This window comes from Peromyscus californicus, unplaced genomic scaffold (assembly GCF_007827085.1).
Source record: "Peromyscus californicus insignis strain IS unplaced genomic scaffold, ASM782708v3 Scaffold_19__1_contigs__length_69161282, whole genome shotgun sequence".
Taxonomy (NCBI): Eukaryota; Metazoa; Chordata; class Mammalia; order Rodentia; family Cricetidae; genus Peromyscus; species Peromyscus californicus.
The window spans coordinates 12,342,334-12,355,258 of record NW_026294491.1 but is presented as its reverse complement, the minus strand read 5'-3'; the positions used below and the strand labels follow the sequence as shown (position 1 = coordinate 12,355,258).

Below are 12,925 nucleotides of genomic sequence, written 5' to 3'. Positions count from 1 at the left end.
CCCAGTTTGTGCCTGAGAAGAGAAATCTGGAATCACCCGGCATCTGAGAAAATGGGAAAGAGGACCTTTGTAGATAAGTGGCCAGTATATACCGTCAGCATTACAGGCTCCGCTGACCTTTTCTAGTAGGCTACGAGTGCTGTGCCCGGATGATTCTCTGGCCCACAAAAGCCTTACAACCCTATAGGTAGATGCTGCTATGATTTTGATATGTAACCCCAAAGATTTGAATGTTAGAAGTTTGGCCTCTAGTGTAGCAATGCTGATCAGTAATGGGCTTTTGAGAGGTGAGACCCAGTAGAAGTTGGTTAAGATATTGGGCAAGTGACTCTTGGGTTAGTTCTCACGGGACCCTATATTAGATCCAACAATGGGTTATCCTAGGAGAAGGCACCAGCCCCTTCTCCCCTCTGGCATTCTCCACAGTGGTGCTCTGCTCCATTAGTCAGACTTTTTATCACTGGAATGAAAGTGTCCGAGGAAGCAAGCGAGGAAGCAAGCGAGGAAGGAAGGATTCATTTCGGCTTATGGTTTCTGAGGTTTTAGTCCATGGTCATCTGCGGCCTTTGCTTCTAGGTCATTGTCAAGACAGAGGCCTTATAGAGAAAAGATCCCGTAGAGGAAAGCTTTGTCTTTGGCAGTGAAGCGAAGGGGAGTGGAACCCAAAGGAAGGGGCCGAAGACAATGAATAAGCTCCTAAGAATAGTGACCTGTTCCTCCCACTGAGCCTTAACTCCTGTAGTTTATACCATCTCCCAAAAGCTGGGGACTAAGCTTTTAACACACGAGAGCCTTTGGGGAATGTTTCCTATACATCCTGTAACAGATGCCACTCTCCGTGATACGATACAGTTAGGGGAGCCCTCAGCAGAGCCACGCCTGCCCCGTGCTAACTGTGAGCTAAATAATCTTTTCTATAAGTCCTTGCCCTCTGGTGTTGCATTATAGCAACAGAAGACAGACTTAGGCGCTTGCTGTGAGCCCCGCCAGCACGTGGATCTTGCCATGTTTTATAAGTGGAGCCGGTTTAAAACAGTGAAAGAAGAAGAGGTTCCGCACACTAAAGAAGCTAAGCAAGAGAAGACCATAGGGTTTTCCGGAAGGGAGCCACATGGTGGCGATAACTATCACGCCCTGGATGGGATGAATACCCAGTTTGCAGTCACTGGTTTAAGAGATGCTTCTAGGTGCTTCCTCCTTCTGGTAGGGGAGTGATGGTTTACTTGTTACCCCCCAGGGCATATGGGTAAGAGTGTCTGTCATTAGCCTTGTTTCACTGATGGGAATGTTGAGATGAAAAGAATCTCTGACTCCTCCCCCATCCCTGCGATACCAGTCTGTCTGTTGTCTTTTTTTTTTTTTTTTTTTTCAGGGAAATTGTTGAAGAAGGAGATAGGGAACAAAAAGGATTATATGTCTCCTAACAGATACCTGTTTAATCAAAAAAAAAAAAAAAAAAAAACAAAAAAACAAAAACAAAAGCAGAGTTCCCAGGGGAGAATCTGTTTATGATAGGCTAGCAGACCCTGCCACTTTTTGATCTGTCCCTTGGCTTTTGACATCTGCCCACGTATCCTATACCATAAGTTCTGGCACTAGATACAGAACATCACTTGCACACACCCTACCCGGTTCCCGGTAGCCTCGTTCCAGTTCAGTTTGCGAATGCGCCAAGTTGAGGATCCAGCCTAGAGTATGACCAAACCTTCTGCTATTAATTATTAACTGGAAGACCACCTTAGGTCTCCACTTTGAGACCTAGCTGTGGCGCTCAGGGCATGTCGCGCTCATGGCCAGCTGGTTAGTCCTGTTTCCATGGGCACAGGCAGGTGGTAATTAGGAAGTGGTTCCTTGGTGCTGGTGTCTGAGTTCCTCTGTAGGCCATGCATTGATCTAGAAAAAAAAACTACAAACAGTGTGGTTCCAAAAATAGTTCCTTGTCTCATACTTTGGAAGGCTAAAGAGCTTCAGGATGGGGCTGGTTGCCAGCCTGACCAGCTCCCACAGGATTAGAGAGTTGGAACTTTCAGCCCTTCTCCCCACCTCTGGGGGAGGGACAAGGGGCTGGAGGTTGAATTGATGCCAGTGGTCACTGAGCGAGTCAGTCATGCCTCATAAAAAACAACTAAACATCGGGGTTCAGAGAGCTTCCAAGTGAACATCTGGAGAGGCGTGGAAGGCTCTTGGTACAGCCTTGGGATATACACCCTGTGTACTCTTCTTCCATTTGCCAATTGTCTTTTGTGTCCCTTATGATGTCTGGCAGCCCTTGGTTTCTGCCAGTTGCCCACCTCATAGAAGTCTCCAGAGACTCCTGACTGCACTGCAGAAGAGAATTTAAAACAGACTAATGTGATGCAGAGTTGGAGTTTGTTAATGAAAGGTTTTAGCATAAAGGGACAGCGCATACCGGGCATGGCTGTGGGCTCCTCGGGGAAATTGTCCTTCGACCTGGAGTGTCTCAGCCGTTGTCACATATGTGATTGGGGTGGGTGGACTTCTGGAGTGATGATGTTCAAAAGGTTTCTAGAAACTTACTCTTCTTAAATCGTGATTTCTGAAGTGCATGGGATTTAGGATTGTGGGCTCATAGAATCCTAAAAAGTAGGTTAAAAGGGTCAAAGGAGTCCTTACTCTATGCAGGTCACAAGGAAGTGAAAACACATTTTAACTGTAAACAGAGTTTGTAATTTTGTTTGTGAGGGTCTCATAAAATTACGTGTTTATACCCAGGAAAGGAATAAGGTTAAGTACAAAGGTCACATTGATATTTTAACATTCTTATTTAGAATATTGCTAGTCAAAAAAATTACATAGGCAATATTCATGGTAGATTTTATTAGTTGTGACAAAATCATTGACTCTCAGCTGCTAGGAGACTTCACCCAGGCCCGGGGTCCCCTGTCTGTAGAAAGTTCTCCAAAAATCTAGTCTAGTCTGGTAAATTACTACCAGGAGAACAGTGTGGCAGAAACACAGACCTATACTGCTTAGTGGCTGGTCACTCAGAAGTCCCAGGTAGCCTCAACATTTGATTGAACCCTTAGCCTGTGGAGTCCAGGTAGTAACAGATCGGAACAAAACCGAGGTCACTCAGTTGATGTCCCAAGAAGTGGACGGTTGCTTGATGTAGAGGAACGCCCCCTGTATTTCTCCTGAGTGGTCTTTGAGGGCAAGAGCACAGCAGAGTGATAGTAATTGGATAATCTATGGAGGTGGAATCCGAAGTTCCTTAATTATGTCTGTCCCAACCAAATAAGATTCTACTCACCTTACAGGCTCAGAGGTAGGAGATGGACATACTCTTTTTTTTTTTTTTTAACAGCAGTAGGAGCGGAACCTAGAGCTTTGCACATATACTCCAGCCCTGAGTAACATTCTCAGCCCAAGGATGTGTTTTTTGGGAGGATTACCCCTGGGCCGATTATGGCCTGCTGTTTGCCTTTGTGTTCAGGACAGAGCATGTCTGCCTCTCCCAACCCTCCCTCAGATTCTGTAGTCATTTCCTCAGCTTTGTCTCTTGGTGACCTTGGCGTGATTATCTTGGTGTACATCTCCCATAGTTCCAAAGGGAGGGGTGTATATGGTCCCGTCACATACCCAGCACAGGTGTTAAATGCAGCACATGTCTTGGCTGAGATAGATGCTATGTTCATTTGTCTCGGATAAATAGTTGAGGTTCCAAGAAGTTTTTCTTAACCTTGTTGTCTTAAAAAATAAAAAGCCAAGTGGTTCAAGAAACAGTAATTAAATCACTCTTCCCATGGCAAAGGACTGCTGCCTTCTCCTAGCTGGGGTTTCCACCCTTGGTTACCCCACCCTGGCACGAGCCAGTTCAGCCTTGGGCCTCGAGCATCAGATTATTTTTTTCCTGCCTTCAGTGTCTAGGAGTTTTAGGCAAGCTAAGTCCTCAGAGACTTAAGATTTTTTGAGTGTTCTGGATGCCAGGTGTGTAAGTGGGGGTGGGGTGTGTGTCTCAGTTACTTTTCTATTTCTGTGAAGATACCACAACCAAGGCAACATATGGAAGAATTGACTGGAGGCTTACCGTTTCAGAGGGTGATCCGTGATCATCATCATAGGGAGCATGGTGGCAGGCAGGCATGGCACTGGAGCAGTAGCCGAGAGCCCTCATCTCAGCCTCCAAGCATCAGTCAGAGAGAGGGAGAAACTTGGGAGGGTATGGACTTTTGAAGCCTCAAAGCCCACCCCCTAGTGACACACCCCCTCGAAGGCCACACCTTCTAATCCTTCCCAAACACCAACTGGGGACCAACTATTCAAACATAGGAGCCTATGAGGGCCTTTCTCACTCAGACCACCTTAGGAAGGGTGCTTGCCCACATTGTGGGTACACTCAGCTGGTGGAAGATATCCTGCAAAATTGGCCTTTTGGTAGTTCAGAGTCTTCAGCCACCTGGAACCCAGGCCCTGAGTAGACAACCGTGCAGCTTATATGGGTCAGCCTCTATGACAGTGGTTCTCAGCCTGTGGGTTGCAATCCCTTGACAAACCTCTATCCCCCAAAATATTTACATTATAATTCATAACAGTAGCAAAATTACAGTTATGAAGTAGCAACAGAAATAGTTTTTTGGTTGGGGGTCCCCACGGCATGAGGAACTGTACTAAAGGGTCTCAGGTTGAGAACCACTGGTCCAAGAAAACAAAGCACTGGAAACGTTGCCCTCCTGTAGGACAAATAGGGCTACCTGGAGAGCCAAGGCAACAGGCCATGAGCGGGGCACACTCAGGCCCCTCCTGACTGGCATTCTGCAACCCGTCTGGGTGGTAGTTAGGGCTTAGCCAGCCTCAGGGCTTTCTGTGTGGCGCACGCTGATTCATGACCATGACCTCTCCCTGCCCAGGCAACCGGGGATTTCCATGCTTGGGAACTGGCCAGAAATGGTGATGCCATTTTTAGGGATGCAGTGCAAGGGCGAAGAGGCCCAGGACTGGGTGCTCACGGTGCCCCTCTTCTTGAAGATAGTGCTCTTGCCATGGGCTTGTGGCCGAGTGGGTGAGGGATGTCTCCTTTATGAAGAGTTTTGATTTAACTTGATTGTCAGTGCAGGATGGACAGCTGCCAACCTAACAGAAGAGGAGAAAGCAGAAAACCCACTGAAACCAGCAACATACCAAAGTTCAGCGGCCATTTGCTGCTTGCGGTGGCCTGGGGTTACGGCACCAGATGACTGGTTCTCTTGTCTATTTCCAATAGCACTCTTGGCCTTCAGAAAACTGTTAGATTTGGTTTTTGTTTTTTTAAGACAGTGACTCATGTAGCTTAAGCTGTCTGCAAGCCTCCTGCCCTAAGCTCCCTGAGGGAGCTATGCTTATAGAGGAGGGTGCTGTGAGCCCAATTTATTTTTAATCGAGGTAAAATTCATATCACATGAAAGTTATCGTGTGTGTGTGTGTGTGTGTGTGTGTGTGTGTGTGTGTGTGTGCGTGTGTGTGTTAGTGTTAATACTGTTTTCCCCAGGTTAGCCTCAACCTCACTGTATATATAGCCCAGGCTGGCCTTGAATTTGTAATCCTTCTGCCTTAGTCTTCCAGACATTGGAATTACAAGCCTAAACCACCAGGTCTAGCTCAGAATTAATTAAAGCAAGCAGTTGAGTGTTACACACTCAGTTTCAACCAACAATCTTAGAGTTTCTATTGCTGTGATGAAACACCATGACCAAAAACAAGTTGGGGAGGAAAGGGTTTATTTGACTTACACTTCTTCATTGCTGTTCATCACTGAAGAAGTCCGGACAGGAACTCAAACAGGGCAGGAACCTGGCTGGGAGCAGGAGCTGATGCAGAAGCCATCGAGGAGTGCTGCTTACTGGCTTGCTCAGCCTGCTTTCTTATAGAACCCAGGACCTCCAGTCCAGGGATGGCACCACTTGGGCCCTCCCACATCAATCACTAATCAAGAAAATGCCCAACAGCCAGATTTTATGGAGGCATTTTCTCAATTGAGGTTCCCTCCTTTCAGATAAACTCCAGCTTGTGTCGAGTTGACATGAAACTATCCAGCACACCAGCCGCCATCGGTTTGGTTCCACGGTTCTCCATCCCCCAATACCAAACCTCGTACTCACAAAGCAGTCCCTAACCTACTTCCTGTATCTTTCCGTGTCCTTGGTGGATACATCATGTGAATGAAACCGTGATATGCGACCCTTTCTGACTCTTACTGACCCTCATCACTGAGTATAATGTCCTCAAGGCCCATCCATCTTGTAGCCTATGTCAGATCATCTTTATTTAAAGCTAACAGACCATGGTGGAAATGGATATTGGGATTGATTCTGCTTTTTGACCATGGTGTACCTTCACTCTTGGTTTTTGCCAGCAGTGGGGCTCTCACCCAGGCTGTCCACGTGCCAGGCAAGCTTCCCACCACTGCCGCCCAAAGCTCCATGAACAGTGGCTTCTGTGAACATCACAACCCACGTTTTTGTTTAAACATCCGAGTAAACAACTTTCTTGTCTCCATAGTCACGTAGGTAATAGAATTGCTGGATCACATGGTTACCAGCACAGAATTTTAGGGATATCTTCTCTTTTGAATGTGCTTGGAAAGTGATAGAGTAGGCACTAGAGGTTAAGCCTAGAGCCTCAGGCATGCTAAGCTGTATCTCTAGGACCCCCTTTATCTTTCATTTTGAAGTAGGGTCTCACTGAGTTGCCCAGACTGACCTTGAAGTCACCTCATAGCTCAGGCATTGCCTGGACCCTATCATCATCCTGCCTTAGCTGCCTCAGAGCTGGGGTAACAAGCCTATTCCAACAGGCTGTGCTGGGGTGCATGCAAGTGTGTGTGTGTGTGTGTGTGTGTGTGTGTGTGTGTGTGTGTGTGTGTGTGTACATAGGTACCGAGGGCCTTGCTTACGCTAGGCAGACTTCCTATGCCAGCCCATGAAGTACAGTTTTACAAAAGCTGCTTTGGCATCCATATTTAATATAAATGGGCTTCCTCCCATTACAGACAGGTCTCAGTCACCCCCTTCCAGTTGTGCAACTGTTTCACAATTTCCCGCCTTCCACCTCCTTCCGGTTCCTGCAATATCTGCCTTAAATAACTGCCTCCCTGGGTGGCAGGTATATGGCCACTTCCCTGGGTGGTCATAGAGCAGGTGGAGACACCGACTGAATTTGCCCTACTAACCCCACACGTCACACAGATGGTCAAGATATGCCTTAGTGACACCCCCGAGCTAGTGCCTGCTTGCTTTAAACCTGCCAATTAAAACTCCATTAGGAAAATGTTTGGATAACACCCTGGGCCAAGAAGGGGTTAGGCTCATGCATTTATATGCCCTCCTTCTCCTCCTTCCTGCTTTCTCTCTGCATACTCCCTGACCTCTCTGTGTGTGGGTCCCAGGCATGCTGTGTACACCCTCAGGAGCTGTCAAGTGTTGCTCCTCATCAGTGAAGGAGTTCCCTACATCTTAAAGGATCTTAAATTGCGATAGTCATAGGTGGACTTGAATGTAATCAGGCTCCAAAACTCTGTCAGAAAAATGGCGGTCTGGGAATTCATGCCCACCAAGGTGTCTGTGTACAGCCACAGAATGTGTAAAAGATTGCAACACCGTGAAGAGCCCTGGGAAGTGTCTGGCAAAAGGGTAGCAAGTAGGTGTTTTCCACCCTGCTTCTTGCAAAAGCCGAGGCTTTCCCATTGTTAGGAAACTTAGCTCCGGTAGCGCCATGGCTACTGTGCAAAGTACCCATACAAAGTACTGCTCCAAAATAAAGGAAGAGCCCTACAGATGACCAGGCTCACATTCCTGATTTATAGCCCTCTTCCCAAGCTAAAGTCAGCTTTTGGTACACGGGGTTCTGGAAGAAGGCTCTAGACTGTAGCCTGTGATCACAGGGTCTGGAACTAGCTCTAACTGTGGTGAGACTTGGACCTGCCTGCCCAGCAGATTTCTAAGCCTGTATTGGAGAGGTCTGCCACCAAAGGAATGTGAGCAACTGTCTATAAAAACAGCCATCACCAGCAATGTAAATGCACCCTGGAGAGGGCGCAGAGGCAGAGCTGAGAGGAAGGTAGGAGCTGGGGAAACCTTCCTGTCACAGTTGGATGTCTGATCTGTTCTCACTTTTGGAATACGGGGGGCCATTCTGCCACAGCTGAGCTGCTGCCCCAACCCCAGTTCTCCCCAGTACGCCTTCCCAGTGTGTTCCAATGAATGGGTTACCTGGCCCTCTCAGTCTGTTCCATAGTCTAGGAAGGCAGGGCTAAGAACATGGCCATGTTTCTCCTGAGTTCAGGTGCCCGGATCATTCTGGAAGTTTCGAAGAGGATGGACATAGCTCAGTTCCTGGATCACCTGTGACTCAGACAGCAGGAGGCGCAACCTGAGGAGTCTGGGTTGTTAGGTGGGCTGGCACAGCCCAGCAGGGGACCTCCTGGTCTGTGGGTCTCACCCAGGGAAGGCGAAATGTCCACGTTGTTCCTACCCCACAATGGTGGACAAGCCCTTGCCAAGCAGTTGATTCTCTTGTCAGGCTGCTCAAGGACTTCATTGTGTCCCAGACATGGAATCCTGCAGTTCAGGTGCAGTGACCCCTGGGACAAGTCTGACCCTGATGTTCTTACTGGGTTGATTACTACGCAGTGTTGACTTGACCTTGGACATGAGTCCATGTAGTCAGTGGAAGCCACAGGGAGCAGACGAAAGGCATCCTGTCAGATGATGAAGAGGATGTCAGCTGCTGAAAAGATGGCCGTAGGAAAAGAGCAAGACTGTCAAAAGATTCTTAGGAATATTTAGCCGACACTGGGCCCTTGTCTGTGCTGTCTATGGAGAAGGGTCCATTCCATTGAAAAACACAAGCTAGAAGGGTCCATTCCATTGAAAAACACAAGCTAGAAGGGTCCATTCCATTGAAAAACACAAGCTAGAAGGGTCCATTCCATTGAAAAACACAAGCTAGAAGAGTCTATTCCATTGAAAAACACAAACTAGAAGGGTCCACTCCATTGAAAAATACAAGCTAGAAGGGTCCATTCCATTGAAAAACACAAGCTAGAAGGGTCCATTCCTTTGAAAAACACAAGCTAGAAGAGTCTATTCCATTGAAAAACACAAGCTAGAAGGGTCCATTCCATTGAAAAATACAAGCTAAAGCCTGAGTGTATTTCAGTTGCTGGAGTGCTTGCAAGCCTTGGGTTTTGCCCCCTCCCCCCGCCCCCGGCACCACATAAATCTGGTAAAAGGTTGCATGCCCCTAATCTCAGTACTCAGAGGTGGAGGCAGGAGGTCCAGGAGTTCAAGGTCATCCTCAGCCTCATAGTGAATTGTATGTAGGACATAGGCCAGCCTGAGAGACATGAGACCCTATTTCAGCAAAATGGAAGGAAGGAATCTCAAACTGGACATGGTTCAAAGAGGAGCTACAGGTGGCCAGCAGGCTTTGTCATCCAGCCTTGTAGGTGTGTGTGTGTGTGTGTGTGTGTGTGTGTGTGTGTGTGTGTGTGTGTGTGTGAGGGGGGATTAGTTTCAAGTGCCTGTGTGGGGTATATTATTTCCTATGACTAGAGCTTCACCAGCCACGAAGGGCCCCTCTCTCCTTATGCTGTACTTGGGTTGGAATAAAGGGGGTCTGGGCTGTAGTTCAGGTTCCTCAGGTCAGGACCACCAGACCTTGCTGGTGATCACTGTTCACAGTTGCCAGTTCTTGTACCTGGGCTGGCCTGCTGTCCTATGGTCTCAGGCTAGGACCTACTGCAAACTGTAGGCACCCATGGATAGCTGATGTCACAGCATCTCTGTCTCTAAAAGATACACCCCACTGTTTGTCAGGATCACCAGGAAAGCACCCTGACCCCCACCCTCGATCCCCACCTTCAACCCCCACTTAAATTTTGTGACAAGGTCACTTTTGTAGCTCTGACTGCCCTGGAACTTCTACATAGACCAAGTTGGCCTCAGACCTGCAGAGATCCACTTGCCTCTGCCTCCCAACATTGGGGTTACACAATGTTGGTGTAACCATACCCAACTTAACACCCTCATTCTTATAAAGGCTTCTCACAGGACTAGCAGGTAACTAGGGCCATGATCAGCTTGGCTGTCTGGTCTGGTATTTAGCCCTCTGCTCCTCACCATGCTAACCCACCACGTGCCCCAGCTGTCCGAATTAAGCTGTTGATGTAAAGGGTAGGCCTATGTGTGTGTGTCCACTGGAAGGTCTTAGCAAAGGTTACTATAAGTAGTAGCCCGGGGCAGGGTCGGGGTGGGGGCAGCCCAGGATCTTGGTGAGCTTTTCTTGGGTTTGCCAACAATTAGTACAGAGGACTGTGGTCTTTTTGTCCATTGCATCCCTGTAGGTAGATGTATAGGGACCATACAAGGGCATCTTTGCATTTGGGTTCTCCTAGCCCAGGTCCCCTCCCCATATGGAAAGCCCCCATCTGTCTTCACATCACCCTCAGCAGAAAGCTTCTGTGACCAAATGCAGGCCTTTCCTCCACACCATGGGCCTGACTGATTATGTCATTGGCCTCTAATGATCAACTCAACCCTCAGCCCCTTTCCTAGAGGGCCAGGGTCATAGCCGAAAGTTCCAGCTCTCTAATCACGTGGTTGACCCTCCCCTCCCACTCACTCCCAACAACCAGCCCCCATCCTGAGCTCTCCAGTCATCTCACTAACATAAAAAAATAATTATCACTTTGGAAAGTCTAATGATTTTAGAAGCTGTGTGCTAGGAAAGAGTATGTGTCTATGTGCTAGGAAAGAGTATATGTATATGTGTGAAAGAGTATGTGTATGTGTGTGTTTTTTACCAGGGCCAGATGTTACGGATTAGTCCCCTCTATTATCCACTTCCCAAGGACAGTCTTGGCTATTATCTGGATACAAGCTGCAGTTGGACCCCTTCTCATCCTTTGTGTCTTTGGCTAGTAGTAGGTCTTGAGAGTGATGGCAGTGTACCTAAAGTCCCCGAGGGATACCTGTGTGTGCCAGACATGGTGTCAGCTTGGACCCTTGTTGGCTCTCATTAACACCGGTTGCTTCTTCATACACACAGATTCCTCGTTTGGAACACCACCTGGGTATGGCTGCGCCGCAGACCAGGCCGAGGAACAGCGCCGGCACCAGGATGGGCTGCCCTACATCGACGATTCACCTTCTTCCTCTCCACACCTCAGCAGCAAAGGCAGGGGCAGCCGTGATGCTCTGGCTTCGGGAGCCCTGGAGCCCACCAAAGGGGTGAGTCCCGGAGGGGCGCCTGCCGGGAATGTGGGGTACATGTGAAATCTTGGATGGGGCACTGAGCTCTGCTCTGGACCAGGTCGCGGCTTCCGGGGAGAGGTCTCCTGAAAAGGCAACTAACTCCTTGTTCAGAGACATGTAGCAAGGAGGTGACGGCACCTTTAGACAAAAAACAGGAAACTCCTTTCTTGTCGTGAATCGAGTAGTAGAGGCAGGCAGCCCTGTGCATACATTCTGCAGGGAGGGTGGGCCATGGGTTTGCTTTATAAACTGAGTCTAGAGGGGCAGGCTGTGTGTGTTCTTGAGGTTGAGAGGAGTCACGCCAGAGGCCCCTACCTAAAAGCAAGAATGGCATGGTAGTGTAGTGCCGTAGTGCTCGGCTAGGCTGACGTTAGCCCTGGCCCTGTATGCTTACTCCCTTTTCAACAGAGAAGGTGCTGACGATGGCTTTGTGTGACCAAGTGAGTGTGTTTGCCTTTCCCAGGGAGTTGTCACACAACCCTGGCCATCAGTCCTAAGGATCTTACCTTGCTGTCTTCCTCTTCCCGTCACCAGTGCATAACTGAGGCCAGTTGTTGGCTTCCTCCCAGGTCTTGTGGCTAGGGAGTAATGGAACGTTTGAGAGGTGATCTGTCACCTTTCCAAGCAGCATACTCTATGGGCCCCGCCTTCTCCTTCAGGAACATCACCCTGAGGTGCTTGCAGGCTGGACAGAGCAGTTCCCGCAGTGACTCTGTCCAACCAGCACTGTGTCCTGAGCCATTCTGTGGCCCTGTGGTGAGGGCGTTGTTGCAGGTCATTTTTTTCAGTGGTGTGCTGAGGCAGGGGCATGCTCCTCTTGCCATTGGAGCAAGGATACCTTCTGTAACGAATTTAAAGGTCAATGTGACACAGTGAGAATCGCATTGGAAGAGTGTCTCGGCAATTGGGATTGTCTGGATTAGGATAACCTGTGGGGAATTTATCTTAATTATGCTAATTTGATGTGGAAAGACCTGCTCACTGTGGGCGGTATTATTCCCTGGTCTTGGTAGCCTATGGGACTAGCCACCTTGACTTCCCCACAGTGATGGACTGTGATTGTGAGCCAAATAAGCCTTTTATCCCATAACTTGCTTCTCAGTCTCTCTCTCCTTCTCCCCCTTTCTCTCCCCCTACGTGTGTGTGTGTGTGTGTGTGTGTATGTATGTGTGTATTAATTATTATCAGGATATTTTTTTATTACAGGAAACAATGAAGCCAGCTCCCTTCACATCTTGGATTTTCCCTTCTTGGCCTGAACAATCACTGTTGCTCTGGAGCGGTTTTCCTCCTTGTCTCTGGCCCTTTTGTCTCTATGGTCCCCACTGCTTACCTTGTTTCTGGATGTTTTCTACCCTGGGTTTGAGCATAAGAATGAGAACGGGCCTTGGGATCATGGCTTAGTTTGTAGAGTTCATGCTCGGCATGCATATGACCCTGGCTCCTAATGCCAGCATCACACTTTCCCCAGGGCTGTTAACCAAGCCTTAGAAATGCATCTTTCCACCATGGTTGCTTTGCTCTGGGGCTGATACCTCTGTTGAGAGAGTGCTTTCTTTGTATGGGTCTGTGATTTCTAATGGCCCTGAGGCTCAGCAGGTTCCTCATCCTGAAACACAAGAATGGGAAAGGAAGCCAGCATGTAACACGTACCTGCTCCTTGTCGCTTACGTCTC

General features: G+C 48.4%; 1 protein-coding gene across 1 annotated transcript in view; it reads left to right on the top strand.

Annotated features, from left to right (window-relative positions):
• Bcr (BCR activator of RhoGEF and GTPase) overlaps positions 1–12,925 on the top strand; it is a 129,559-nt gene that overhangs the window by 58,389 nt on the left and 58,245 nt on the right. The window contains 1 exon segment of the mRNA XM_052744694.1: positions 11,044–11,225. Coding sequence (XP_052600654.1) covers positions 11,044–11,225 — 182 coding nt within the window.